Genomic DNA, 26011 nt, shown 5'->3' on the forward strand with positions numbered 1-26011 from the left:
CTAATAAATATTTGATAAGTAATTAACCTCATATAAGGATATAAAGCCTAAACTCAAAAATGCGAGACGTTAATCTAGATTGTCTTCAGTCAACAAAGCCTTGGTTTGAGCCATAACAAAGTAATTCATTAATTGTCTAATTAAATGTTAATGGGCATTGTCAATGATTTGCTTTTATAGATAATTTAACACTGTAGCATTTGCCCAATGTTCCTGTCTATACAGGACTCTTTACAAAGTCAACATCTCGACTCAAATGTCATGCGCTCGATGAATTGATTCATTGTTGACTTTATGTCCCGCCATCCATCCATCTTCATTCACCGCCATCTCATTCTTATTAAAGGTATAGAGGGAGCTACAGTAGGCAGAGACATGTTTGGAAATAGAAGTGGGGACTATATAACATCTGTTCCTCACTAGTAGAGAGGAAACCAGGCAGCTCTGTATTAATGACAGATGTTAGTGTGTATCAGGGCAGAGCCACCAGTTATCACCGCCTGAGGCAAGTTGAAATAAATTGAATGTGCCGCGGGCAGTGTCAGAGATTTAGATTCTGTTGAACTAGAAATGTTCTAAAAGATGGTGTAGACTGATGTTGTTTATTATATTCAAATGGACAAGAGGAAAAAAGGCTCAGATGTCTGGCTCATATTTGCATCCATTGCTTTTAGGACATTTTGTTTTGCAGTCTGTGTTCTTCTGGCACTATACAGTTGTAACATTGTGTTATGACAGTTTTGAGCCATCACTTCTGATGGCTGAGTTACTAAAACTCAACCATCAGAAGTCAGCCATCACTGAGTGCATTAAAAAAAAGTTACAGTGAATGAAGCACCTCCTCTGGATACAGTCTGTTGTAAGAAAACCCTTGTGTGGCCAACAAAAAATTGTTATGTGTATATAAAAGCTTGAATTTGCATAGGTACTGTGGTAAGAAAAAGTTCCCCAAGTGAGTATACCAGCTGCATGTAGATGGGGTTATTAAGCAATGACCATTGGTTGTTATATTTGGATGTTGCATTGGATGCAGCATTTCATGCTGAAACAATTAACTGATTAAGCAATTACTTGCTCGACAGAAAGTTTAGTTTCTCCAATGTGAATGTGTTGCTTTTCCCTGTTGTATTTCAAATTGAATATCTTGGGGAAGCAATTTGAAGAAGTTGCCATGGGCACTGGGATGTTGTGATTATCATTTTTCTATTCTTTATGACATTTTATAGACTGAAATGATAGATTAATTCAAAATGAAAATAGTCATTAGTTGCACCTCTATATGCAATTGCCATACAAATTCATTAGGTAGCTTTTTGTCTCTTTCTTTTCTTTTGCTTTTTATATATTTTTTGCACAACCTCATAATCCCTAAATATTTAGTCAGCTGTTGCGTTGTACAAGCAGCTAATGCCAAGCAATCCATGTCATATTTGAAACATGAATCAATCTTCAAAGTTCAATTTTGGCAGTTTATTCACTACTCACGTGGCTGCGCTGTAATTCTGTTTTAAATTATCAAGTGTGGAAACATTGAAAGATCACCTTTTTAAAATCACTTTTTTTTCTTTAGATTGTTCTCTTCTGAGCCCTCAGCAAGAACTTTCTTTCATAAGAAACTAAATACTACCCTCGTCATGGGCATGGAATTTTAATTACCGACCAGCGCACCACCGCATTCCCGTTTGGCATTTTCTGGGGTCTAATATCATCTCAACACAAAAAGCCTGAATAAACTGCTGTTTCATCAATGCCAAAAAAAGTAACTTGGAAAAACTCACCACAAAAGGATTTTAGGGACGATTGTGGTTAATGACAAGTACAGAGGCTCTTAATTTTAGGCAGAAATCCCAGAGTTTAGGGTACAGTGAAGTGTGTGGTGTGCATTTTGATGTTGGTAGAAACAACTAAGATAGAAAATTCATACAGTGTGTGTGCATTGGTTGCAAACAAGGAACCATTATGAGTATGAGTCATTCCTTGCAAGCAATGTGGATTCTTTCTGCCTTTTCGACACCCCACGCTGTTGAAGCTTGCCGTTGGCTGGCAGGCTGCGCAAATCTGTTTCTTCACCTCCCATTTCCAAGTTGGCATCACCCTGACAGGGTGTATTCATCTGTTACACAGGGGCCTGGAGTTGTGTTGGTTTGTTGTTGATGTCCGTTTCGGGCTTCAAGCCCCCTCCCCCTGCATGACAAGAGATCAGACAGGCCTTGACCAGTGTGCCAGAGGAACCAGAGTAATAAGGATAAGGAGTTCAGAGACAGGAGGCAATCCACACATTCAGCCTCAAAGACTTTTTTAAAAAGATGTAGCAAGTCGTAAACAGACCTAAGTCCAACTGCCGACCCAGCACTTGCCTCCCAAAAACTCCATTGATTTATTGTTGTCAAGTGATTTTACTCTGTTCAAATGGAAGATAAGTAGTGGAGATGCTGACAAGACCAAACTCAAGCTGAGCATAACTAATTGACACAGACCAAACTGAGAAAAGACGTCTGCTCTTCATGAGTGGTGCTAGCTGCAGGGTCTATAATAATAATAATAATAATAATAAAGAAACAGGGCCTGTATTAAGAGATTTGCATGTTTTAAGGAAAGAAAGACAAACTCCCCCAAACAGTCTCCTCAGTGTCTTTCTCGCTCTGGGAGATCAACGATGGCTTGGGGTGGCCCCACTCTCAAAGGTCCTCAGGGTCTCGACCTTGAAAACATTTTTGACAAGCACACAAGAAACAAGTCTATTTCCTTCAGTGTTGTCACTGTTGATATTATAAAAGCCTCTGATAGTGAATAATACTGCTAATTTAGGATCAGCTACCAGCATTGATTGCAACTCAGCAGACACAGTTAAGTCAGCTGCTGGCAAAGTGAACTGTACAAATATTTTGGTCACTGAGGGGTGAATTCACAAAGAATTTTAGGCCTGCTGTCTCTGTGCCACCTGTGTGCATACAGTATGATGTACTGTGATGCGCTATTGCTTCGCCTAGCTACAATCCGTGCTGCCATGATCACTGAAAAGGCTGAGTGTGACGCCCCTTATAGGTGTGCTTCAGTTACCACCAACTCTCTGAAGAGCCTAATAATTTCTCTCTGTGTGTGGCTATAAGTGCTAGTCTTTTTGAATTTGACCTTGTTATTCAGTGAGACTCATTTGCATAGAAAGGGGGCAATTTTGTGCCAAATGTTTGCATATTACCTAATTTACATACCTGTGAACAGCACCGGAGATGCTATTTGCGTGGCGTGGTGCAGTTCACCCTTTGTGGGTGCTTTGAGAATTACACGGTTTCCTTTTGTCTTATTTATGCAGGTTTAGCGGCTGCAAAAGCTGCACAATCCTTTTGTGAATTCACCTCCTAAGTGGTTTGTTTTGGTGCTTCACGAAAGTGGGTGCCCGCTTGTTCTCTCAGGTGGTACTCATGTGCATGTCAGAAGCTTGACATCAGTCACTGAAATTGACTGACCCACATTAACTAACTTGTTTTTTTCCCCCTGAAAAGTCTGCACTGCCTGGTGCCTTTTGTTAAAAACATCAGAAATAACATTTTCATTGCACATGTAATGTAGGGCTGCAACTGACAAGTATTTTCATTTTCTATTATTAACTTCTTGGATTGAAAAAAAAATAAAAAAAAGTGAAAATGCCCATCTCAAGTTCTGAGAGCCCAAGGTGATGTCTTGTTTTGTCCAACCAGCAGTTCAAAAGCTAAAGATATTACATTTAAAATTTTATATATAAATAAAACAGAAAAGCAAAAAGAAAATCCTCACATTAAAGAAGCTGGAACCAGCAAAAAGTTTTAAGTTTTTGCTTGATTGTATCGTTTATTAAAATTGTCACTGATTCATTTGTATGTCGATCAACTAATCAGTTCATCGACTAATTGTTTCAGCTTTAATGCAATGTTTTATATCCATTTAGAAAGAAACACTTTCACCAGACATAATTCAAACATACTGGACATTGGGCAAATAAATTATTAAAAGTGTCTGAAATACTTTTATCTTTAACCAATTGCAGTCAGTTTGTAGGAGGAGGCATGTGTAGTTCTAACAGATATCTCGATCTGGATGGAAATTTTTCAGTTGTTCCAGGGCCGTTGAAGTTTGTAAAACTCCTAATGAGTTGTGGACATGATGAGACATGATGTATCACCCGAGGCACAGAGTTGTTCAGCACCATACTAACATGACATGATATTTCTGCACACACTTGAACCCCTTTACTACAGAAAGCACTACGTTTCTCTCAACAAGGACTTCTAAATAAAAAGATTTTGCTTCAGCGCCCCGTTCTTCCTTCTGTCCACCAAAGATTTATGTGCATGACAAAAAAAAAGTACTTAATAAGAACTACTTGAGCTTTTGTTTAGTATAAAAGCAGCCGATTCATAGTAGTGAGAAGACAGAAGAAGTGGAGCAGTGCAGCTCTTTTTTTCTTCAGCTCCAGCCAGTTACTATGTGGCTCTCGTGTGTGTGTTTTTTTATTTTTATTTTTTTTTTGCATACCTCCCATTGCTGCTGCTGTCTGACTGGCTGTAAGAGAAGAGAGAGGGACACAAAGGGTTAAACTGTGCCTGTCTTCCTTGGAGGTGGGAGAGGCCATTTGAATGGCTAGCTACAGCTAGCCAACACATTGGCTAAAGCTGAGGGTGGATCTGCTGCTGGGCCTGTGCTCCGACATGGAGCCCTGATGGAGGATCAGGAGTCGGTGTGAGCAGACAGCAAAGCTGTTGTGAGTGTGTGTGAGAGAGAGAGAGAGCATATTAAGAGGACATTTTTGTTTTTCATCGTGGAAATCATCTACAGTTGTCTTTGTAAATCCCATTGTGGAGAAGATTAGACTAAGACTGACGTAGATAAAAGGTGGTTATATCATTTGTTTTTCCAGCACCATGCCCCCTTTAGCATTCCCCTCACACTGCCATTCTCATATTGCTGCTGCCTGCCCCAAACACACACTCTTCATGTGCTTCAAGAGCTTTCCTCTGTGAATGTCAGAGGACAGGGGGTCCATGTTGTTTTGTTCTTCTAGGGGCTGAGCTTGTGACACTAATGAAGCCAAGCAATTTTGGGCACGTACTCACTGAGTCATGCTCAACAATAGAAAGTTAACAAAGAAAACTATTACAAAGAATAACAAATTATTTAGATCAGTTGTCTCCCGTAATCTGTAGTACAACATCCAAATGTCCCATTCCCTTCTTGGTTTATGTGGCTAAATATTAGTTGAGACCCGTAAAATACACACATACTCACAACTTTACGATGTGACCTGTGACCTACCCCTAACCTCAGTGACCCATTATCTCCCCTGCTGAACGGTCTTAATCTGGCTCCTGTGGATGAGAAGCTAATCTCAGCAGGCAGGTCAGTCAGTTCTATTTACCTCTGAGAAGCCTCCATCCATCCTTGCACAGTTGTCCTCATATCTACGCTGAGACAGCAACACACACACACACGAACACTAGTACACTTACTCTCTCACGCACACACACACACACACACACACACACACACACACACACACACACACTGCCAATCCTGAAAGTCTAATGTTTAATGTTATGTAATGGGCTGATTTACAGGCACGCACACACATGCAGATGTATGCATAAACAGCCAACCTACAGACTTATATTCTTAGTTAATCGTTTTTATGCCCCAGAAAGAACACTGAGCTTGTGTAGGTAATGTTGCTATAAAGAGGACTGCGCTTAAGTTTTGCTCAGCTACTTCAGATGATTTAGGGCTTGTTTTTACTATGACCATTGCCGCCAAGGGCTCAGCAATTCATGGATATTTATTATTTATCCTTGCAATGATGATGTAAGATTATTTTGATACCATGAATTGCAACACAGTGTTTTACAATAACTACATCAACTGCAGAGCTTCAACTAAAGATTTCAGTCATCTGTTGATCTGTTATTTTTGATAAATCTATTAATTATTTAATTGGTTAATGTCAGAAAATACAGAAAAAGTGACTATTTGCCATTTTTGCTTCCTAAATGGCCCCCAAACTTAAAAACGCTGGGAAACTATGTTATCATATTTTTTTTCCATGTTTCCCAGCACTTGTTTAGCTCTGTTTACTGTTGTAGGCACTTATTAAATTTGCTTTCAACCAATCAGAGACATCTTGCATGTGTCTTGCTTGAAAAATATGCTTCGAATGCCAGTTTTTTCCCCTCTGCCTCACTTTCACCAAGCCTTCTGGATAAGTGTCTGTCTTTTGTTGACTAGTGTTGGATCCCCGCTGTTTGTATTCACTATACTTGTTGGCCAATGGCAGATGGTCCTCTGGGCTGCTGGTGAGTGCAGTGAGGAGGGATTTCACTCCTGCTGACAGAGAGATCTGACCATATGAGATTTCTGTGGAGTTGGAGATATAAAGATATACTGTCATTAGAGACTGATTTAAAATCACCTATGTCACTTGGGGAATAGAAATACTATGTAGCTGTTTGAATGATGAGCATGCGGTTTCCTGTTTGTCTCTTCCTGCAGTGCACATTCAATCCTTAATACTTGTACATTTTAAATTGACCGAGTAACCTTTTCTTTAACTTGTCTCACCTTTGATTCACTAACTTGACTTGGTTGTTCCTCTCTCATCTGCAGTGTGCCCTGTTCAGTGTAAACATCGAGCCTGCACCAAGGACGACCAGTGCTGCCACGACCAATGCCTGGGCGGCTGCCTGAAGCCCAACTCAGCCAGTCACTGCGTGGCCTGCCGCGGCCTCCAAGGGCACGAGGGCAACTGTGTGGAGCGCTGCCCCAAAAACCACTTCACCTTCAAGGGCTGGCGCTGCGTCTCTTTCGCCTTCTGCCAGGATCTCCACAACAGATGCAAGCGGGAGAAGGAGCACAGCAAGAGCCCCGACTGCCACGAGTACGTCATCCACAACGGTGCCTGCATCCCCGAGTGTCCCTCCGGCTACACGACCGTCAACTCCTCCTCGTAAGTAGACACTCATGCTGGTCTGATGGACTGATGGAAAGATGTGTGATCAGTGAAACTGGCTTAATATTCTGCATGCATACATGCAAATGCAGGTCATTTTAATCCTGGGCCTTTACATAGACATTGTTGATTCTCCTACATGTGTATAATTTCCATCAAAACCCACCGGTCACTTTGCTGCACATTGCTGAAATTAAAAACAATGCCTTAATTTACAAATGCATTTTTGCTTACTACAGACTGGTCATTATTAAAAAGACTCCCAGGTATAAGAACAAATGGTACAACAGTGAACATCTCAACAACAGTAACAACAACAGACCCCAATTTGAAAGAAAGAAAAATAAGTAAATAAATGTAATACATGTAAAGATCAAAATAATCTTTATCTGTGCAAAAATACTGAGATCTTGCATTGATTCCTGCCTTGGTTTAGCTCTTGTCACTGTGTTTGTAGCACAGAATGACAGGAAATGAAGGTCCTTCTGCTGAACACCTCTTGTGTGAGGGGGGGGGGTGTGTGTGTGACAAACTGCAGACAGCTAGGTCAAAGTGGTGCAGCGCAGTAGGAAGGCTGGCACATCTACATTTCTGCTTTTGACTCGGTATCCACCTGCTACATTTTTTTGTGGCTCACACGCTGCACAAAATTGATGGTTGTTTACCAACCGCTGGTGTCTGCATTGGAGTGTGCAAGCTATAGGCAAATACAGACAGTTAGACATGAAGTGTTTTTACCCTTTTCTTTACATCTATAACCTGCTGTTCGTGTATCTTTGTCGCTGCATGCAAACAGACTTCTCTAAAGAAGGTGTTGCACTTGTGCTGACCTGCCAGTGACCTTTATCGCCTCCCTCTTTGACACCTTCTTGACCATGACAGGGCTGTTGATTAGTGTGGGTGTGCCTGCAAGCACAGACACTCAAGACAGCTCTAATCATTCTGCTCTGACAGCTGGATCTTTTGTTAGAACACAACTGGCTAGTTGACCGGGTAGCAGTTAGACACCAGGAGATTCAGAGAGGCATTCCGGACAGACTGTCAGTCCCCTGGGGTGCTGGGGCTCGACTCCCTTGTGGCTGGCTGCAAAGAGATAGAGGGTCTGTCTGGAAAGCAACTGCAGCAGCATAGTCCAGGCAGTCTGTCACTGACAACGGTGATGACAAGGAAAAGTGGCTGTGCTACTGCTGCGGTGTTTGCCTTGTCATGTGTATTTAACCTTTATTTATCCACAGAGGGATTTACCTAGCACCTAATCTTAGTTTGAACAGCTTCACATCCATGGAGTTACATACTGTACATTCACACCTGAGAGGTTTCTAGTGGGACTAGATGAGGGTGAAGTGCCTTGCTCAAGTGCATCCCAGCCTTTGTTGACAGAGTGCTACTGATTTTCTTTCACCGTTCCACCTTTCCAGTTTGGTCCACAATTAAGAATCACAAAAGGAAGGCATACACATCCAGATATGCTCAGAACTACAGCTAGTCACACACCGCATAGAAACAGCATGAGGTGTTTTCAATTCGGTGGCATAACATCTGGTTTATAATAAGTATTCTGACATGACATACGTACACTGATAACAACTTTGCAGTCCAGTTGCATTTTTATAATACTGTCATATATCAGTGATATAGATATAAATTCAGTCATAATGTAGGCAACAATAGAATTTGTTGTAATAACCAAATGAAAATAGACTAATTGCAATAACAAAAGTTTATAAGATTTATTCTATCACATTAGTGTATTTCAACAGAAAGCTAATTACTGTCAGACATTATATCTTGAAAATATGAAGTATAATACATTTTTAAAGCAAACTCTTTAACTCCTCCCTCTAAGTGTAGTCTGTATGACTCTAAGTCATTAAACTGGACATTGATCATTACATCTCTGCAATACTTGACATAATTGTGCAATATTCTGTGTAATACTCCTGTGCAATATTTTAGTTTAAAATTCCCTATTTATTGATATTATTATTCATACCTCTATTACTGCTGTGCAATATCCTCCGTCTCATTATAACCTTAATAAGCTACACTTAACTTGACAGTTCATGCACTATTACCTTATACCGTATTATTATCATCAACCGGTAAACCCAATTGGTACTTCACACTTATTTTATTTTATACTTATACCCACTTGGTACTTAATTTATTTTCTTACCTGTATTATAGTGTATTATATTTTTTGCTAGTATTTCTATTCCTGTGTGCACTGACGTAAAGGTGAGCTGCTGTAACAAAAGAGTTTCCCCTCAGGGATCAATAAAGTATTTCTGATTCTGATTTTATATGCTTCAATAATTTCCTTTTGCCTATATTATAAGTGGTATTGTCTGATGAAGAGCTTGACAGCTCATATCTTCCGAATAATGCTTGAACAGATTTAGTTAAAAGGCACCTCTCTGTGCAGATTTGATAAATTCTTGTCAGATATTTGGATCAACAATCCTGCTCATCTCCACCTTTAGGCTACTGTTGACCTGTGGTGAACCCTGCTGTACTGATATCTCAGCCTTTTCACTTTGACTCCCTTTCTCTTCCCCTTGTGGCCCATCTCTTCTCTTTGGCATCTCTCTCCCGTCGTTGGCTTTAAACTAAGTTGTGGAAATGAAAGTGCTTTGAGGATAAGCGGTGTACTCAAAGGCGTTATGAATGTCTTGCCTGAAAGTACATATGTGGCACTAGAGATGGAAAAAGGTCAAGATGGATCAGCAAAGTTATGAGCCAGATAAAGAATGATGCCCGTAACCTTCTTTTATTTGCAAGACACAGACTTTTCAGCTATTTTTACAATTATTAGTATTATTATTATTATTATTATTATTATTATAGTATTAGTATTAGGCTATATAAAAAATACTTTAACACACCCAGGACAATGGCCCCAAGCAAACAGCCCATCATTGTCTAATCATGCCTTAATTCCCTCAATTTGAAACTTTCAAAAAACGTTCTCCACAGCACGAGTCTCTGATAGAAGATGTTCACTCTGCTGTGTGAATCTGAGAGGCTGCAGAGTTTGCTGTGTACTTTCGATTTTACCTCATCTAAGTTTGCAATTGCTGCTTTATGAGTGTGGGGATTGTACAGATGGCTTTTCAGGAAATAGGTTATTATGGTTGGCACACAAAGCCCTGACCATATATCTGTTATGTGAAGAGACTTGTTATGAAAACATTATGTAAGCCAGGTTGTTGTTAAGGTGAAAGGTTGGGGTCAGTTCATTTTCAATTTGATTCAAAACAGAATTTGAGTAAAGCTTCATTTTCAGTGATTTTGTTATTCATACAGTGCAGCTTATTTAAAGCAGCTATAATCAATATTTTTACATAATAGGTCACATGACTACTGAAAAGTGTCGCTAGCAGTTATGAATCTACAGAGAGCTATCACCTGACTCTGTAGTTCCCCCTCAGCTCTATGGAGTGTTTTAGCTTCTTTCAGCTCATCGTTTAGCTGTCCGACCCGCAACTTTACTGTTTTACTTCAGTCTCACCCCTCTCATCAGCGTATTCGGCCGCAGTTGTTTTCGGAGAAACAGCTTGCTTGGCACCACATGGCAGACAGACAAAGTTAGTGATTAGCTGGTGAATGTAGTTGAGTATTTAGCAGCTACAGAGTCAGATGTTTGCCTCAGCGGATGGTAGAGGGCAGAACAGAGCTGAAAAGAGTGAATATTGAACTTAAATTCACCAGGTGGACACAAAAGGACTCCAAATGAATGCTAATGTTGCTCCGTATGTTGCTCCGTATCTACTGGATGTGTAAATAAGCAACTTTTTGCTAACAAGTTCACCATATCAAATCAGTTAATTATAGGTTTAAGGTTCTAGTATGTCTGTGTTGAGGAGAATCGTAAAGAAGGTGGAAAATGAATTTGTAGCACCAACATACACTAGATTGATATCAAGCACACATTTTTGTGAACTATTTTTCTAATCAGTGTTTTTTCCCTTTGATTCTATAGGCTCAACTGCTCTCCCTGTGCAGGGCTTTGTCCCAAGGTATGTATGGGTCTGAAAACTGTGGACTCTGTCACAGCAGCCCAGGCTTTGAGAGGCTGCACTGTTCTCAACGGGAGCCTGGTCATCAACCTGCGTGGAGGAAGTGAGTAACTGTGGTTTGTTTGATTGAATCAGATAACCGTAAACAACAGATCAACAGAACAACCATAAGTGCTTGACATTGAAAAAACACTGGAAATTACAGCAGAAGAACGTGCAGTTGAACAAACGACAACATACATTTAATATGAAATAAGATAAAGTTTCAAATGCAAAAACTGTGGGAGCTCCTAGAAAATGAGATGGTACATCTCAAGTTGTTTATCTTGATTTGTAATAAATAAAAAATAAAAACATCAATATAGATAAACAAATAAAAAAGACAAAAAAAGACAATGTGTGTTGAGATGATAATAAGGAGCTTTTGGTTCGTCATGTGGTTTAAAGAATGCAAGAGATGTGTAATTTGTATAAGAAAAGGCTGCTAACTAAGTGTAGATTTAAAGAAGAATATTTTATTTGAATTTTAACACATTGAACATGCACATTAACAATTTTGCCTGAAGAAAAAGAAAATAGCAGTGCATGATTTAGTATGACTTTTATGCTTGTGGAATTTAAATTTAGCTATGAAAATATAAAAGTTGACGATGGACTGAAAACAATTATTTGTGTCAGAACAGCCTAAATAGGGGAATCGTATTATTTATCTTTTGCATATAAAAGAAGAGTGTGATTTTAAAAGAAAAAAGATGAAACCAAAATTGAAAACACAGACAGCAGAGACAGCTTGCTGGTAAAGAACAGCTGCCTGAGAGTGAGAGCTTTTGTACTAAGCATGCTGAAGAATCAGAAGTCACTTCAAGGCTTGTGTCTTTTGGTTTTCTGTAGACAACATAGCAGCTGAACTGGAGGCCAGCCTGGGCCAGCTGGAGGAGATTACTGGCTACCTGACAGTGCGACGTTCCTACGCCCTCGTATCCCTCTCGTTTTTCCGCAAACTCCGTGTTATTCGTGGAGAGGAACAGGAAATCGGGTGAGACTCCGACTTCTGAGCCCATCTCATCCTCGCCATGTCAAAGCCTCCTCCTGTAATTATGAGTTAAAAGTGGAAGGACTGACCTTTTCAAAATGTCTCTCTGTGGTAACTGTTTTTGGTTAGACCTTCCCAAATCATATATGAGACTTCATTCAGACGAAGTGGAAGACGCTTGTAGCACAAAGGGCTACACTTACAGTAGAAATGGCAGGAAAGGCATATGATGCAAATTGTAGGCTAACCATGCTGAAATACTTTTCTACTCATGTTACTCAAGAAGCTCTTTCATAATATCCTCAGCTAAAAGGTCATGAATCATGTATCATGAAAAATATGTTCATGCAATCTTGTATGTTCTTTTCCAGGAATTACTCGTTCTATGCCCTGGACAACCAGAACCTGCGACAGCTCTGGGACTGGTCCAAACACAAACTGACCATCCTGCAAGGACGTATGTTTTTCCACTACAACTCCAAACTCTGCATGTCTGAGATCCGCAAGATGGAGGAGGTGACGGGGACCAAAGAGCGGCAGGTCAAGAACGACATCGCCTCCAAGAACAACGGAGACCAGGCGTCATGTAAGAACCTCTGTTCTGGAAACATGACCGTTGTTGCAGGAGTTACTATGGCAACAGGAAACACAGTCTGCCCTGGTACAGATGCAAACATAGTCATCGTTATTGTTATGATGGTCATTTCCTGTCCCTCTGTGTTTGCAAATGTCTTCCTGCAGACCTTTTACTGACACAGTTGAACTAGGAACAACCAACAGAACAAAGCACCAATAACTGTTAAACATGGTAACACAGTGATATAGGACTATTTTTGTTCAGAAACAGGGTGTAGGAATGAGTTTATTGTGCTTCTATATAGGCGAGATTGAGGGTATAATGTATCGTTTATACATTTTTAATACGTTTCCTTTTACTAGATTGACATAAGAGGGAGGCAGTAAAGAGGGGCAGATGGATGGGATGCTTCAGTTTCTAGTAACCAAGACCTGACCCGGGATCGGAGTCGGGCCGGGTCTAAAATTTATTCAGCCTAATCGGTTCGGGTAGGGTTCCTGTTCTATTGCCGCAAGTCTCTGGTCTGTGTGTCAATATGTTCTTACACCTAAGTGGATCATGGTGGAGCCACTATCAGCTCTGATTATGTGGTTGTCACAGGAGAAAGGCTGATCTGTGGCCTAACAAGGTTTTTGTCAGGTAGAAGGTGTCATAGAAACTCCAAAAACAGGAGTGGTACTGTACTTAGATGCCAACGATGAACCACAAGTTCCCCTGTTCGATTCTGAGGGGGAAAAGACTCTTCACTGCTTTTAATTGATTAATGTCTATTCTCAGGTGAGAACCATGTGTTGAAGTTTACCCAGATTCGAACCATGAGCGATAAAATAATGGTCAAGTGGGAACCTTTCTGGCCTCCAGACTTCAGAGACCTGCTGGGATTCATGGTGCTCTACAAAGAAGCGTAAGTTAATCTTCAGTCATCAGTCAGCCACAGTCACAATCAGACTTGGACCTCTGACAGACAAATATTGATTTCAGCTGCTTAAGTTCTTAATAGATGAATAGAAACGTATAGATCAGTTAGATTGTGTGGATAGTGGTAATGTAATTTCCTGCTTGTCGTGATAACATATAAACATCTGAAAAGAATGTGTCTTCAAATCATGACACCAAACTAACTGAGAAGTAAAGTGAGGCAGCATTTTGGATTCACCCTACGAAGTACTAATATCAGCAAAGTATCCTGGAATATTCTCCCTTTGAACCAGCATCATTTTGAGGGTCTCTCTGGCCTCAGTGATTTTTTTGTTTTGCAAGGCTCTTTTCCTCTACTGACTAGTCAGATAAATAAAATGATAAATTACAGTAAAACATCAAACTGAAACTCAATATCCTTTCTCAACTGAAATACAATTTAGGCCTACATATAACACATTTTTCTTCCATATACTGTTATTGTTTTTCCCCACAATAGACCTTTTCAGAACGTAACCGAGTTTGACGGGCAGGACGCCTGCGGCTCCAACAGCTGGGTGATCGCTGATGTGGACCCTCCACGTCGAGCCACAGAAGGGGATAAAGAGCAGTTTGAACCGGGTCATCTCATCCTGCCACTGAAGCCCTGGACGCAGTACGCCATAATGGTGAAGACCCAGCTCTCAGCCTCTGACGAGCACCAGGTCCACGGAGCCAAGAGCGAGATCATCTATGTTCGCACCAACGCCACCAGTAAGACTGATTTAGATTTGAGTTGTTCACTGGTTCGTTAGTAAAAAAATATCCCCTTGATGTAGTTAGAGAAGAACTTTTTTTTTTTTGTTGTTGTTGTTTTTTTAACATTCTACAAGTTGTATGTACCATAGCGTGGCAGTGCGACAAAATGCAGCATCATGCAGTTTGCTCTCCACCACATTCTTCTCCTGCACCTCCATGTTTTCTGATTCAGGAGAGAATCAAACAGCAGCCCTTCCATTAATTGACTGATACTGACGTTTTGTAAACATAAAAGAAAATCAGTATTTGCCACACTTACATTGTCTGTTCCACAAATGCACTCGCCTGCCAAACAGTGCTAGAGTTCAACTATTTTTAGGGTTGTTTTCAATCCACATTTCTTGTGGTGTTACTATCATTGACTAGTGGACTCAGTGTTGTGTGTGTCAGTCTGGCTGCTGCCAAAATGTCCTTGGCACAAGAACAGGGAAGAGGAAGACAGATGGGACGTTTCGCCTGGGGGGGCCTCCGACCGACAGGGCGCTGCCTCGTGCAAGGTGTCTGCATCAGTCAGTCATGAAAAAATCATAAATCTCTTCCCCAGTGCTTAATTGTACTCTGCCACCCACAGTGTGTGTCGTGTACAGTTTGGGTTCCTCGTAGTCACGATGTCCTGTCTAACTGGCTTCCTTTTTACATAATGTGCATTTCCTTCCTGATAAACTGCATCAAACATGACATCCCTCGCTCACACGAAACAGGCCTCCAGCAGAGACGTATCATTCAGTCAGCCAGCCGTGTTAAGTGAGGGTTGTTTTCTATCCGTCTGGCAACCGCTCCGGGTTCCTGGTCTGTGTCATGTCTAACCAGCATACCTCGTCTGAAGTGCAAAGTTGTCAGTACAAATACGCTGTGGCTGATGAGACTTCGTCTGACAATGCGGTCGGACCAGTGTATTGCACCTTAATGAAATGGGGACAACATAACCACACTGTGACAATGAAGCTCGGGTCTCTGTCTCTCTTTAGGGATCAGCCTGACATTCCCACGCACCACTCCTTCCTCCCATCTCTTTTTCTCCTCAAATACTCTTCATTGGAAGAATAAATATCAACACGTAAACCTTTTGATTAATTATATTTTTGTCACTATCTACTCAGAACTCCTACTCCTCTTCAGGCCATGAGAAGCGTCTCTTATTTTTGCCTCCCACTCGAAAGTCAGATTCATATGTCGACTCAAAAGACGGCTCACCAGACAATCAGATATAAGGTGATGCCAGTCAGTGTTTATGCCACATGTAGCTGGTAACCTCTTTTTGCAGTTTCAGCACAGAAAGCACATTTTGTTATAAGCTGGCCACAGGTGATGCAAATCAAAGATCATAAAACACATTTAGATGTATAATAGGATAGAAAAAACAATTTGTTCTGAAACAATGATTATGTAGCTGCCAAAGACATTTTTAGTTGTATTTAATTCTCACCAATAACAAGCACTGATGTTTATTATGCCTCTTGCGTTAGCACTGTTAATCTGTTTTCACTAAGTAGGATCGAATTAAGAATAGAAAAAATGTGCGTCACATTGCCGTTTGTCTTTTTCTTTTATCTGCAACATGAAAATATGCTTAACTCTACAGTCATGAAATTATTTGGAAATTTCACTCATGCACCGCATATATACATATCAAGTTTTTCACCACACACGGATTAAAGTGATAACCAACATTATTAACCAAAAACTACATGTTGCATAAACCAACAAGTTGGTACGTTAAAAAAAGACATCATAGCTATTTTAGTTAAAACTTTCTATGAGAATGTAAAACTTACAATGAAGACATGTTAAAAAATGTAAATACATAAATCATTTGAAATTTATTTTTTCACAGAAAAATTTTTATGTGAACAAAAAACCACACCTGCCAAACTACTGAAAACTAGAACTGAAACTAAACATCTAAACCGCAGCTTAACACTCAAAAAAGAACTAAAACTACCAAAGCCACATTGGAAACCATGATATACACCAATGAAGCGTCAAAAGCTTAAGACCCTGGTGCAGAGAGCAAGAAGCGTCAGTAGTTAAAAAATGGTATTAAAATATCTTCCAAAAATGTGCAAATTACAACAAACAAAACAAGGCTTTTTCCTGTGCTGCCCAGACTAAAAATGTATATTTTATTTGGTCGTCATTGACTTGTAAAATATGGACATCTGAATGTAAATGGGAACACCGAATACTCATTGCAATCACTCAGCTGTACACATATCGACAATGGTAACTGCAAATACCCAGAGCTGGCAGCTGTTGGTCACAGAGCAACGCCCTGCCAGTAAGGGTGTTTCATTAGTTATCCTGTAACATGAGATGCAAATTAGATTGAGAGAGCACTTCTTCTCATCTTCTATGTTTGATAAATCCCAATGATTAATTTGTAGAAATGTGCTAATTGTGACACTAATGTATCAGGAGTTTTATTTTATAAGATAGTATCACAAAGTCACTGATAAACATGCATTTACTAAATTTTTACTGAATGTGTTAAAGACTAATAATTGTTTTCTTTAGTAAAATAATAATGAGAATCCCTTTTACATGAGAGAAACACAAGTGTTTTTTTTAAAACCGAGACTCACTAAACTGCAGTACCATGATCAATTGAATTACAATTACAATTGCTTTTCTGCACAGTCAGCTCATTGTTTTGGACAGTATTTTTTAACAAAATGGTCAAGGTGACAGGAGTACAGATATACCTATTTAAGACCTAAATTCAAAATATTTTAGGATTTTATATTTTTATTCCTAATTTAACTTACTTGTGTTAACTTGTACCTTGTACCACTCATTTCTAATTTGTATTTATAAGATGTGTTTATGTGCTTCATTTTTATCCAGTGTTTTTGTTGTTTTGTCCACCAGTTGCCCTTCAGGGACAAATACTGGGATTGATGGATAAACAAACATAAGTATGCTTTAAGAGGCCCTACCCAGCATTAACCATCTCTGCTTATTAAAAATCTTCTTTGGTATTTCTGTGATGTCTCCCCAGAGCCCTCAGTCCCGCTGGACCCCATTTCCTCGTCCAACTCTTCCTCCCAGATCATCCTCAAGTGGAAACCCCCCAATGACCCCAACGGCAACATCACTCACTACCTGGTCTTCTGCCAGCGCCAGCCTGAAGCCAGCGAGCTCTACAAGTTTGACTACTGTCAGAAGGGTGAGCCACATAGTTTGTGGTTGTCCTGTTCTTGTGTCTGCTTCTATGTTAGTAGTTTTGTTTGTCTGACTGTGTCTGAGAGCGAGAGAGCGAAAGAATGTCTTTTGCTGTCTTTCCAATAGTAGAACAGCTCTTCTCACTCAAAGGCTCTTGACTACTTCAGGTTGCTCCAATCTGCTCCCAGGACACTTTGTGTTAACTTTATGATCTCATTCTCCTTGATGGGTAGTTCATATCAAGGATTTATTTCGATTTTTCCAAATATATATCAACCCACATTATATACTAAACGACTTAACAACAACCACCACAACAAACCTACAAAACAACAAAAAAAGCATATTTACCCAACGCCCAAAGCAAACTAGCTCAACCTCATTGTCTTGATTATTTCATGTACATAAAACATAATTAAGTCTGACATAAGTCTGATTTTCTAGGACCAGGAAAAAAGCCTTGCTCTTTAATTGATGATAATACATCTTTCACATTTTCCAAAAAGGTTTCATTAGCTGTAGAAGCCCTGGCAGAATTTCTTCAACCCACAGAGTGGCATGTTTTTTTAATTATTATTATTATTAAATGAAAACATTAAAATCACCAAAACTGGAGTTAAACACTTCCACATAACAACAGCAATATGTCTAAGGCACATTTTGGACAGAAAAGTGCAACAGAAAAGAAAAGCCATTTGTTGAACAGTTTTATCTTTTGAGTGCATTTTAAGCATAGTGACCCCTCTGTGAATTGAACCATTGTCCCTAACAGGGAGAAAGTTCCTCTGCATCCACTGAGCAAGAAAATCAAGTGCAGCAAAATTGTTTGTTTGGGTAGCATTATGTAGCTTAAACTACGTGACGTCGAGATCTTCCTCTCACTTCCGCTCAGGTACAGGCAAAGTTCAGATAGTTACCTTGGTTGAATTATTCCTGTCACAGCCTGACCTGCATCGATGCCCTGCCATCACCGAGCCCAAACTTTCCTCTTTTGAATTCCCATAACTCCCACACATCCAGAGAGATGGGAGTCTGCAGGGAGGTTGTGTCACTGGTAATTTATCTCCACTAGAGAGGGTGGGGACCTGTGGATGACAATGACAGATGTGCCCCTCAAGTGTGTGTGTGGGAGGGTGTATACATGGATATTTGTGCATAAGACTGTGTTATGTGTCTGTATTTATCGCACCTGTCATCCCATTCTGTCTGATTTGTTTTTTTTTTGTTTTTTTTTCTTTTTTCTTTTTTGTTGTTGTTTGCTGTGTCGGACTACATTTCACCAGGGATGAAGTTGCCATCACGGGTCCCCACTCAGGTGGACAGTGACGAGGAGCAGAAGTGGAACCAGACGGAGGAGCAGGGCCAGGGGACACGATGCTGCGCCTGCCCCAAAACCGACAAGGAGCTTAAGAAGGAGAAAGAGGACTCAGAGTACCGCAAAACCTTTGAGAATTACCTCCACAATGAAGTCTTTGAGATAAAGTAAGACAAATGACAACAGAGTTGTCTTTTTAAGTATTAGATGTAAGAAAGCTGTAGGGTTTATTAACTTTATTATTCATGAACATTGTCCTCCAAGAGAATTGTTTTTTTAAGGTTTAAGTCAAGTTAAATCAGAAAGGCTTTTCTTTTCTGTCTTCATGTTGTCAGAGTCAATCCAGTTCAACATTCCTTTCAGTTTAGCTTCCCACACAACAAGTACGAGGTACAAGGTAATTTATTTATCATTTTACAACACAAGGTTGTATAATGAAATGAAAGTTTGTAGTCCCTTCATGCTACACACATAGAACATAACATATAATATAAAAAAATGTGTGTGTGTGTACACATGTATGTATGTATGTATATATATATATATATATATATATACACACACACACATACATACATACATAGCCTATACGTAAACACCCAGGAAATAATTCTGCAGTGCACTTTTTTAATTAACGTCTGATGGAATGTAAACAGCAGATGGAGATAGTGATGATAACATGGTTTCCATCTTCACACAAAAAGTTCGACATTTGTGAGACAGTGTCTGTCCACTTCGTGAAGTGTTGAAATTTGGTGTCTTTCATAAATCGCTTTAAACTTGCCTTGTCTAGACGCTCGAGACAACGTCGCTCTGTGATGGGCATCGCAAACCGAACGCACCCATTCCTCACCACCGCCCCCAGCCCGCCCCACGGCACAGGCATCCCTGAGGACGAGGACGAGGAAACCTTTGAAAGCACAAAGACGGTGGTGACCGTCCACGCCAAGGAGTCCACTGTCATCTCCAACTTGCGCCACTTCACCAGCTACCAGATTGAGATACACGCCTGCAACCACCCGACCGACCCGGCCCGCTGCAGCATGGCAGCGTATGTCAGCGCCCGCACAATGCCTGAAGGTAAGAAGGCACTGATAACTTCTTCTTTTGTTACTGTTACTAATGAGGGGAAAAGTGTGGGTCTATGTAATAAAATCACATAATCATCAATAAGGTGATAGCTGCCTCAGCCTGGAGATGTTGTTGATTTGAATCTACTGTAGTTCTCAAAATTTGTGACTTCTCATCCCCTCTCTCACAGATTGTTCCTCCTGTGGGCTCAATCTTGGTAAAGAAAGAAAAAAACTTGGTATTAACAGCGGTATTCTTAAAGATTCTCTTCCATTTGTTTGGCAACAAACAAATTGATTATCTTGGCAACATCTTTGGTTCTGAAGCGTTTATTACTGAGGTGTTTTTGTACTGTGGGTTGCAATTCCTCAAATCTTTTGTTGAAAAAAACAATGAAATGGGCACTTGATTTTCCTGGAAAACAGTTATTTCTTGGATAACAGTGCATCTTCAGAGGCCATGCTGCACTAGTTGGCATAACCTAAAAGTCCAACTAATAAAAACATCGCACATTTTTGAACAATCTCTGCTTCCTGCTCATCCTGTCAAATCAAACAGCCTTTCTTGCCATAACTGATAGTTCATTGGTTTACACTTAAAATAGTTTTTAAAATGTACTCCACCGTTTTAGCATTGCACTCCTATAACATTGTCGGACTCATTGACAATTTTTAAAAAAAGTATCGAGATCAATGCAACAGAACCAGAGATATCGTCCTTTTTATTCCACACATTCTTCTTCCTTGTCAAACTCTGGCACCTACATTACCCACAATGCAACTAAAATTGATCCCTCTCTGTCATGCTTACTGTAAATGTCATGATGTCCCACTCCAACATCCTGTTTGAACAAGAATTACATCCAATTATGTAGGTAATGTTACAATTTCATGGGACTTTTTTGGCATTTTTGCATTTGTTTGACAGAGGACAAGGTAAAGACAGACAGACAGCAAGGACAGGACATTAAGTTTTAAAAGAAATCTGATTCATGAATCCATGTGACTTTGTTTTCCGCAGACAAAGCTGATGACATCGGGGGTCCCATCAGTTACGAGGTGACAGAAAATTCAGTTCACATCACATGGCAGGAACCGGTAGCCCCTAATGGTATGATCATCCTGTACGAGGTCAACTACAAGAGACTGGGAGACACTGAGGTGAAGAAACACACCAAACACACATCTGCACACACATCAGTCATGCCTTTATTGCTTTAGTGTTCGTAGTGATTTGAGTCATTGGGTCACTGAGTACATGAGTTCACTTTAAGTTCACCACAACACTCATACACACATACTCATTCTTACTCAGAAAGCACTTTTTATATTCCCCTTTCTCATTAAACACAATAGCTCTGGCTTGTAATGAAAGACAATTTAACTGAGAATCAAATTAAATGTATCCATCTTAAAACTGGCCATGCAGCACAGACAAATAAGAGAGGCAATATTTATTACTTGACTTGTATTTTCTTTTTAAATTTGGACTTGTGGTCTCACTAATGTCATTTGGTTGATAAACTTAATGGAGAAGTAATTTTATTGTTGCACCATGTTTTAGTTGCTATGGAGACAGGTCTACAAAACATCTGGCTGTTATTTGCTGTGGAAAACAATAAAAAACAACTCAGATGTTTCCACATAAAACAACATGAAACAGTTTTAGCAGATGAAACAGTATATCCTACACAATGAGTCACAACGTTATTTTAAACTTGGAAATTATGAAGCAGGTTTTTTTTTTTGTCATACGATGCTGTTTCTTGTTGGTTGTCCACTGCCTGAATGTCAGCATTGTTCTTCTGCAGGAGCTGCACTACTGCGTGTCGAGGAAAATGTACAAAGTGACCCGTGGCTGCAAGCTGAAAGTGATGCATCCTGGGAACTACACGGTGAGGATCCGGGCCACCTCGCTGGCTGGAAACGGATCCTGGACTGAGCCCACGTACTTCTACGTCCAGGACGCAAGTAAGTCTCCATCTGCCATGAAGGCAATCCAAGTCGAGACCAAAGCCGTGTCCCAAATCCATACAATATACTAATTCTATACAGTATGTACTACATACTAATCATCATAGTATACTGTTTTAGCAGCAAGTATACAAAAATATCAACATACTTGACCATTTTATACCAACAGGAAATTATATGATACATGTGACGTTGGATGTCAGTTAAACTGCAACTTTGGAAAGCTACTGCCCATTAAACTTCTCAAAGAGACATCAAAATGTTTTTCCTAAGATATAACATTTATTTTTTGTTTTCCAAGATTCTTTTAGAGCTGCTTCACCGCCACCCACAATTTATTTAAATTTCTTTCCAGCTCTTAGCCACTCCTCCATTTCCTTTGTGCATCGCAAATTTGGGAGAATTGTGTGATCGCATTTAATATGTATGTTGTCTGGTTTAAGTATACTTTATTTTGTTACTTTCCTAGTGTGAAGACAAAAACCTGCTTGACTCAATATGTAGTATGGGTTTGGGATATGGCATTAGTTTAGTAGGAAATTCATTTTCATACTCTTTAAAACATTCATGAATTGCAAAAAGAACAGTGGCAGGAATATACATTTTGAGTCCTAGTGCATAGATGACTACACATTTCATGTAGTTGTAAATCTGCTGTTATTTAACCTTATAATATTTGATGTCTTTTATCTATATAGTGGTCAGCTGCTGTCAAAAAAGCTAAGAAATGAATGTAGATGTATGCAAAAACAGAATTTTAACATGGAAAGACATGGAAATGCCAAAGTCTCTTATGACTCAGTCCTCTTAACCATTATCACAAGATCAAAAGATGCTACTTGAAGCACATTATGCTCACAGAGCAGCATGTTGATCCTAACTGCTGTTTAATTAGTGGGTTTTATAAGACCTTGTTTTTGTTCTTCACCTGAAATGTGACTCACTGTCTGGGCGGATGTGTTGATCAGGCGATCCTCTCTACATCGTGAAGATTGTAATTGGACCGGTCATCTGCTTTGCCCTCCTGCTGCTTGTGGCAGTGGCAGGATTCGTCATGTTCAAGAAGAAGTACGCAATTATCAAATCCTGTTCAATACTGTCATTCATTTTCTTATTATTTCACATTTTGTCAGTGTAATTATTAAATGCTTTTTTCTTTTTCCTTTCAGTCAAACTCAAGGTCCCAATGGTCCCATCTACGCCTCTTCAAACCCGGAGTATCTCAGTGCTAATGATGGTAAGCAAAGGGCTTAAGCCATTTGATCAATAATATAAAAGTGGGTGGGTCTTTTTACCTTAAACTGGATTTATAGTTTTGAGTTAAGGGATTGTGGCACCTTACTCAAAAATGTAACTACACATCGGAGCTACAGTGGCTAAGGAAGTACTACATGGCGACCACAAGAACTGGGCTTGGTCAGCATGGGGTGCTTGTGTTTTCTCCTACAAGTTTCTGATGCCGGTAGAGATTTCTGATAGTGAAGACAGCATTAAGCAAGTTCATGAAAAGCCCAGTCATCTGCTCCTTTTTCAGAAACACACACCTAGCAAAGACATCTTCACTAACGTGACATTTCACAGCAGTTGTCTCCAGTTCAGTAACAAGACAACATCACTATTTTTGAAGCAAATCATGGTCCAGAATGAAACTTACACAAGTGTGACATGGAAACTTGAAACCTATAGTTCACATACACTGAGAATGGACTTATAAGTGAAGTAGGAGACATCAGGTCCAGTTACACGTTAAACGTATGTAATGTTTGCATATTTATATATTCTGGATTTCACTGAAGGAGAAGATGTCGTCTTAAGAAATGTAACTAGTTAAACTAGTTAATCTAAGTTTTTTGTGGAAAAACATTATGGACACATATTGTTAATTAAAGCATAAGTCTTAAAACATGTCTAGAGACATTAGTTAAGAAAGCATTCAGGAAATCTGATTGTTTCCAGATTTCAGCAGTTACCTGATTTCTGAAACTTTGTAAATGAAAAGTGCAGTTTCCTTTTAACAGATTAAGGGGTTCAGAGTTCCTATTTATACAGATTGTAGATTTATCTTGGGAGAAACCATGTTGTTTGGCACATGATTTGTGTACATGACGAAGTCTGATTGGATTTTCACAAATAAACATTTGGCACAGTAAGGAAAAACTTTGCTTTACTTTCTTTCTTTGTTCCTTGAAATGTGCCTGCAGTGTATGAGGAGGACGAGTGGGAGGTGGCCAGAGACAAGATCAACATTTTGAGGGAACTGGGTCAGGGCTCCTTCGGCATGGTCTACGAGGGCATCGCCAAGGACATCATCAAGGGCGAGGGGGAAACACACGTAGCAGTGAAGACGGTGAACGAGTCGGCCAGCCTGAGAGAGAGAATTGAGTTCCTGAACGAGGCCTCTGTCATGAAGGCCTTCAACTGCCACCATGTGGTAAGGAGAGACGTCATCTTGTGAAAGAGCAACACAAAGCAGTGTGGTATTAGTTTTGGTTGTGTAAAAGTGCTAAGTAGGGTGTGAATCAATGAACCCCACCGGTATGTTTTAACTGTCAATAATTAGACACACTACTGAGCTAGAACAGTAAGTACCAGACCTCTCCTACATTTAGCTGTGTGAAGGACAGCAGTATCACCTTGCTGTTACCAGACCAGTTGTCATAATGCATAATGTAATCAAACCAGAATGGTTGAAATGGAAAAACCCCTCGTCCTTGTTTCCCAGGTGCGTCTGCTGGGTGTTGTGTCTAAAGGCCAGCCGACGCTGGTGGTGATGGAGCTGATGACCCACGGAGACCTGAAGAGCTTCCTCCGCTCTTTGCGACCTGACGCTGAGGTAATGAGATTGCAGCACTCACCCCTCAATCATAAACCGAATCTGAAGTGTTTTTAATTATGCTCATATTTGTTTTAGGTTGAATTGCACTTGCAACAGTACACATGTAGAAATACTTTATCTTCTGTTATGTGCTTCTTCTTTTTCTTCTTTTCACTTTTTCTTTTCACTTCTTTGCATTTTATGTAGATAAATGGTACGGTAGTCCTTTGTCATACTGGACTGATTTTTACTCACCCTAAGATCCTCTGCTGCTCTTATTGACCAAGTTAGGATCTACTTTGGCACTTTGTGATGTCTGATCTTTAAAGGTGCTATATAAATACATTTTACCTAACTTACTTTGCATGTAAAAGTGCAGTGGTTCCCCTACTTCTATATAAGACTCATCACAGATGTACAAATACAGAACAATTTCAAACCATTAATTTGTTTAAATTAACCAGCAGTTAACGCAATAAGAAATTGTGGAGTTACTTTTCTGATGTCACATTTCACTGCAGTTCTGTTTTCTTCCCAGCCAGATTGTTGTAGATTGTAGACTAAATCACATATATCAAATATAATTTAATTAGATGAGAGGCTATGTGGCCTAATATGGATCTACCTGTGGGGTGTTATCACAACAACTGAAACAGCTATACCTTTTCAATTACCATTGCGCAATATTAAATTCCAGATTGAGTTTCCAAGGTTTCTGCCTGTTAAAAGGACGTTTTTCCTTGCCACTGTCGCCAAGTGCTTGCTCATGGTGAGAATTGTTGGGACTCTGTAAATAATAATAAAACTGAATTTATTTTACTTTTGATATGTGTACAGATGACTTGTAGTGTCATCTTCTGAAGTGTGTAAATATACAGAGGGCACTTGGATTGGCATAGGAGGAGGAGGGTGAGCTCTTGGATGTTGACAGATGACTTTAGCAGTTAGCTAAAAACATGGCAGTAGCCTCAAAGGCTTGTTTGGAGGTGAACACCAGGCCTCCAAACTGGCTGAGAAAACTGCTGCTACTAAGCTGTTTAAGTCAAGTGTGATAATGATCTTTTTGGTGATAATAAACCTGATTATTTTTCTTAATGCTGTGGGATCTGAGCAGTATGAATCTCTGTGTTAGCAGATCAGGAATTGAAAATCTGTCTTGTGTCCCTCAGAACAACCCCGGGCGTCCACCGCCCACTCTGAAGGAGATGATCCAAATGGCTGCTGAGATCGCAGACGGCATGGCTTACCTTAATGCCAAGAAGTTTGTCCACAGAGACTTGGCAGCCAGAAACTGCATGGTAGCTCACGATCTCACCGTCAAAATAGGAGGTAAGTTTTAGCACAACAGGCACAAAAT

At 39.9% G+C, this 26011-nt stretch overlaps 1 protein-coding gene across 3 annotated transcripts in view; it reads left to right on the top strand.

The window, feature by feature from the left end:
• insra (insulin receptor a) overlaps nucleotides 1-26011 on the top strand; it is a 52381-nt gene that overhangs the window by 22646 nt on the left and 3724 nt on the right. The window contains exons 3-19 of one of the 3 annotated variants that reach the window (XM_044221015.1): nucleotides 6631-6970; nucleotides 10956-11095; nucleotides 11884-12028; nucleotides 12397-12611; nucleotides 13380-13506; nucleotides 14020-14273; nucleotides 17317-17484; nucleotides 18764-18962; nucleotides 19589-19875; nucleotides 20057-20104; nucleotides 20887-21026; nucleotides 21677-21836; nucleotides 22808-22907; nucleotides 23009-23076; nucleotides 24041-24270; nucleotides 24562-24672; nucleotides 25824-25983. In XM_044221015.1, the coding sequence (XP_044076950.1) occupies nucleotides 6631-6970; nucleotides 10956-11095; nucleotides 11884-12028; nucleotides 12397-12611; nucleotides 13380-13506; nucleotides 14020-14273; nucleotides 17317-17484; nucleotides 18764-18962; nucleotides 19589-19875; nucleotides 20057-20104; nucleotides 20887-21026; nucleotides 21677-21836; nucleotides 22808-22907; nucleotides 23009-23076; nucleotides 24041-24270; nucleotides 24562-24672; nucleotides 25824-25983 (2892 nt within the window). The remainder of the gene's footprint in view (nucleotides 1-6630; nucleotides 6971-10955; nucleotides 11096-11883; nucleotides 12029-12396; nucleotides 12612-13379; nucleotides 13507-14019; nucleotides 14274-17316; nucleotides 17485-18763; nucleotides 18963-19588; nucleotides 19876-20056; nucleotides 20105-20886; nucleotides 21027-21676; nucleotides 21837-22807; nucleotides 22908-23008; nucleotides 23077-24040; nucleotides 24271-24561; nucleotides 24673-25823; nucleotides 25984-26011) is intronic. The other 2 variants (XM_044221016.1, XM_044221017.1) reach the window with 2 other exon arrangements.

This window comes from Siniperca chuatsi, linkage group LG13 (assembly GCF_020085105.1).
Source record: "Siniperca chuatsi isolate FFG_IHB_CAS linkage group LG13, ASM2008510v1, whole genome shotgun sequence".
In the NCBI taxonomy this organism is placed as follows: Eukaryota; Metazoa; Chordata; class Actinopteri; order Centrarchiformes; family Sinipercidae; genus Siniperca; species Siniperca chuatsi.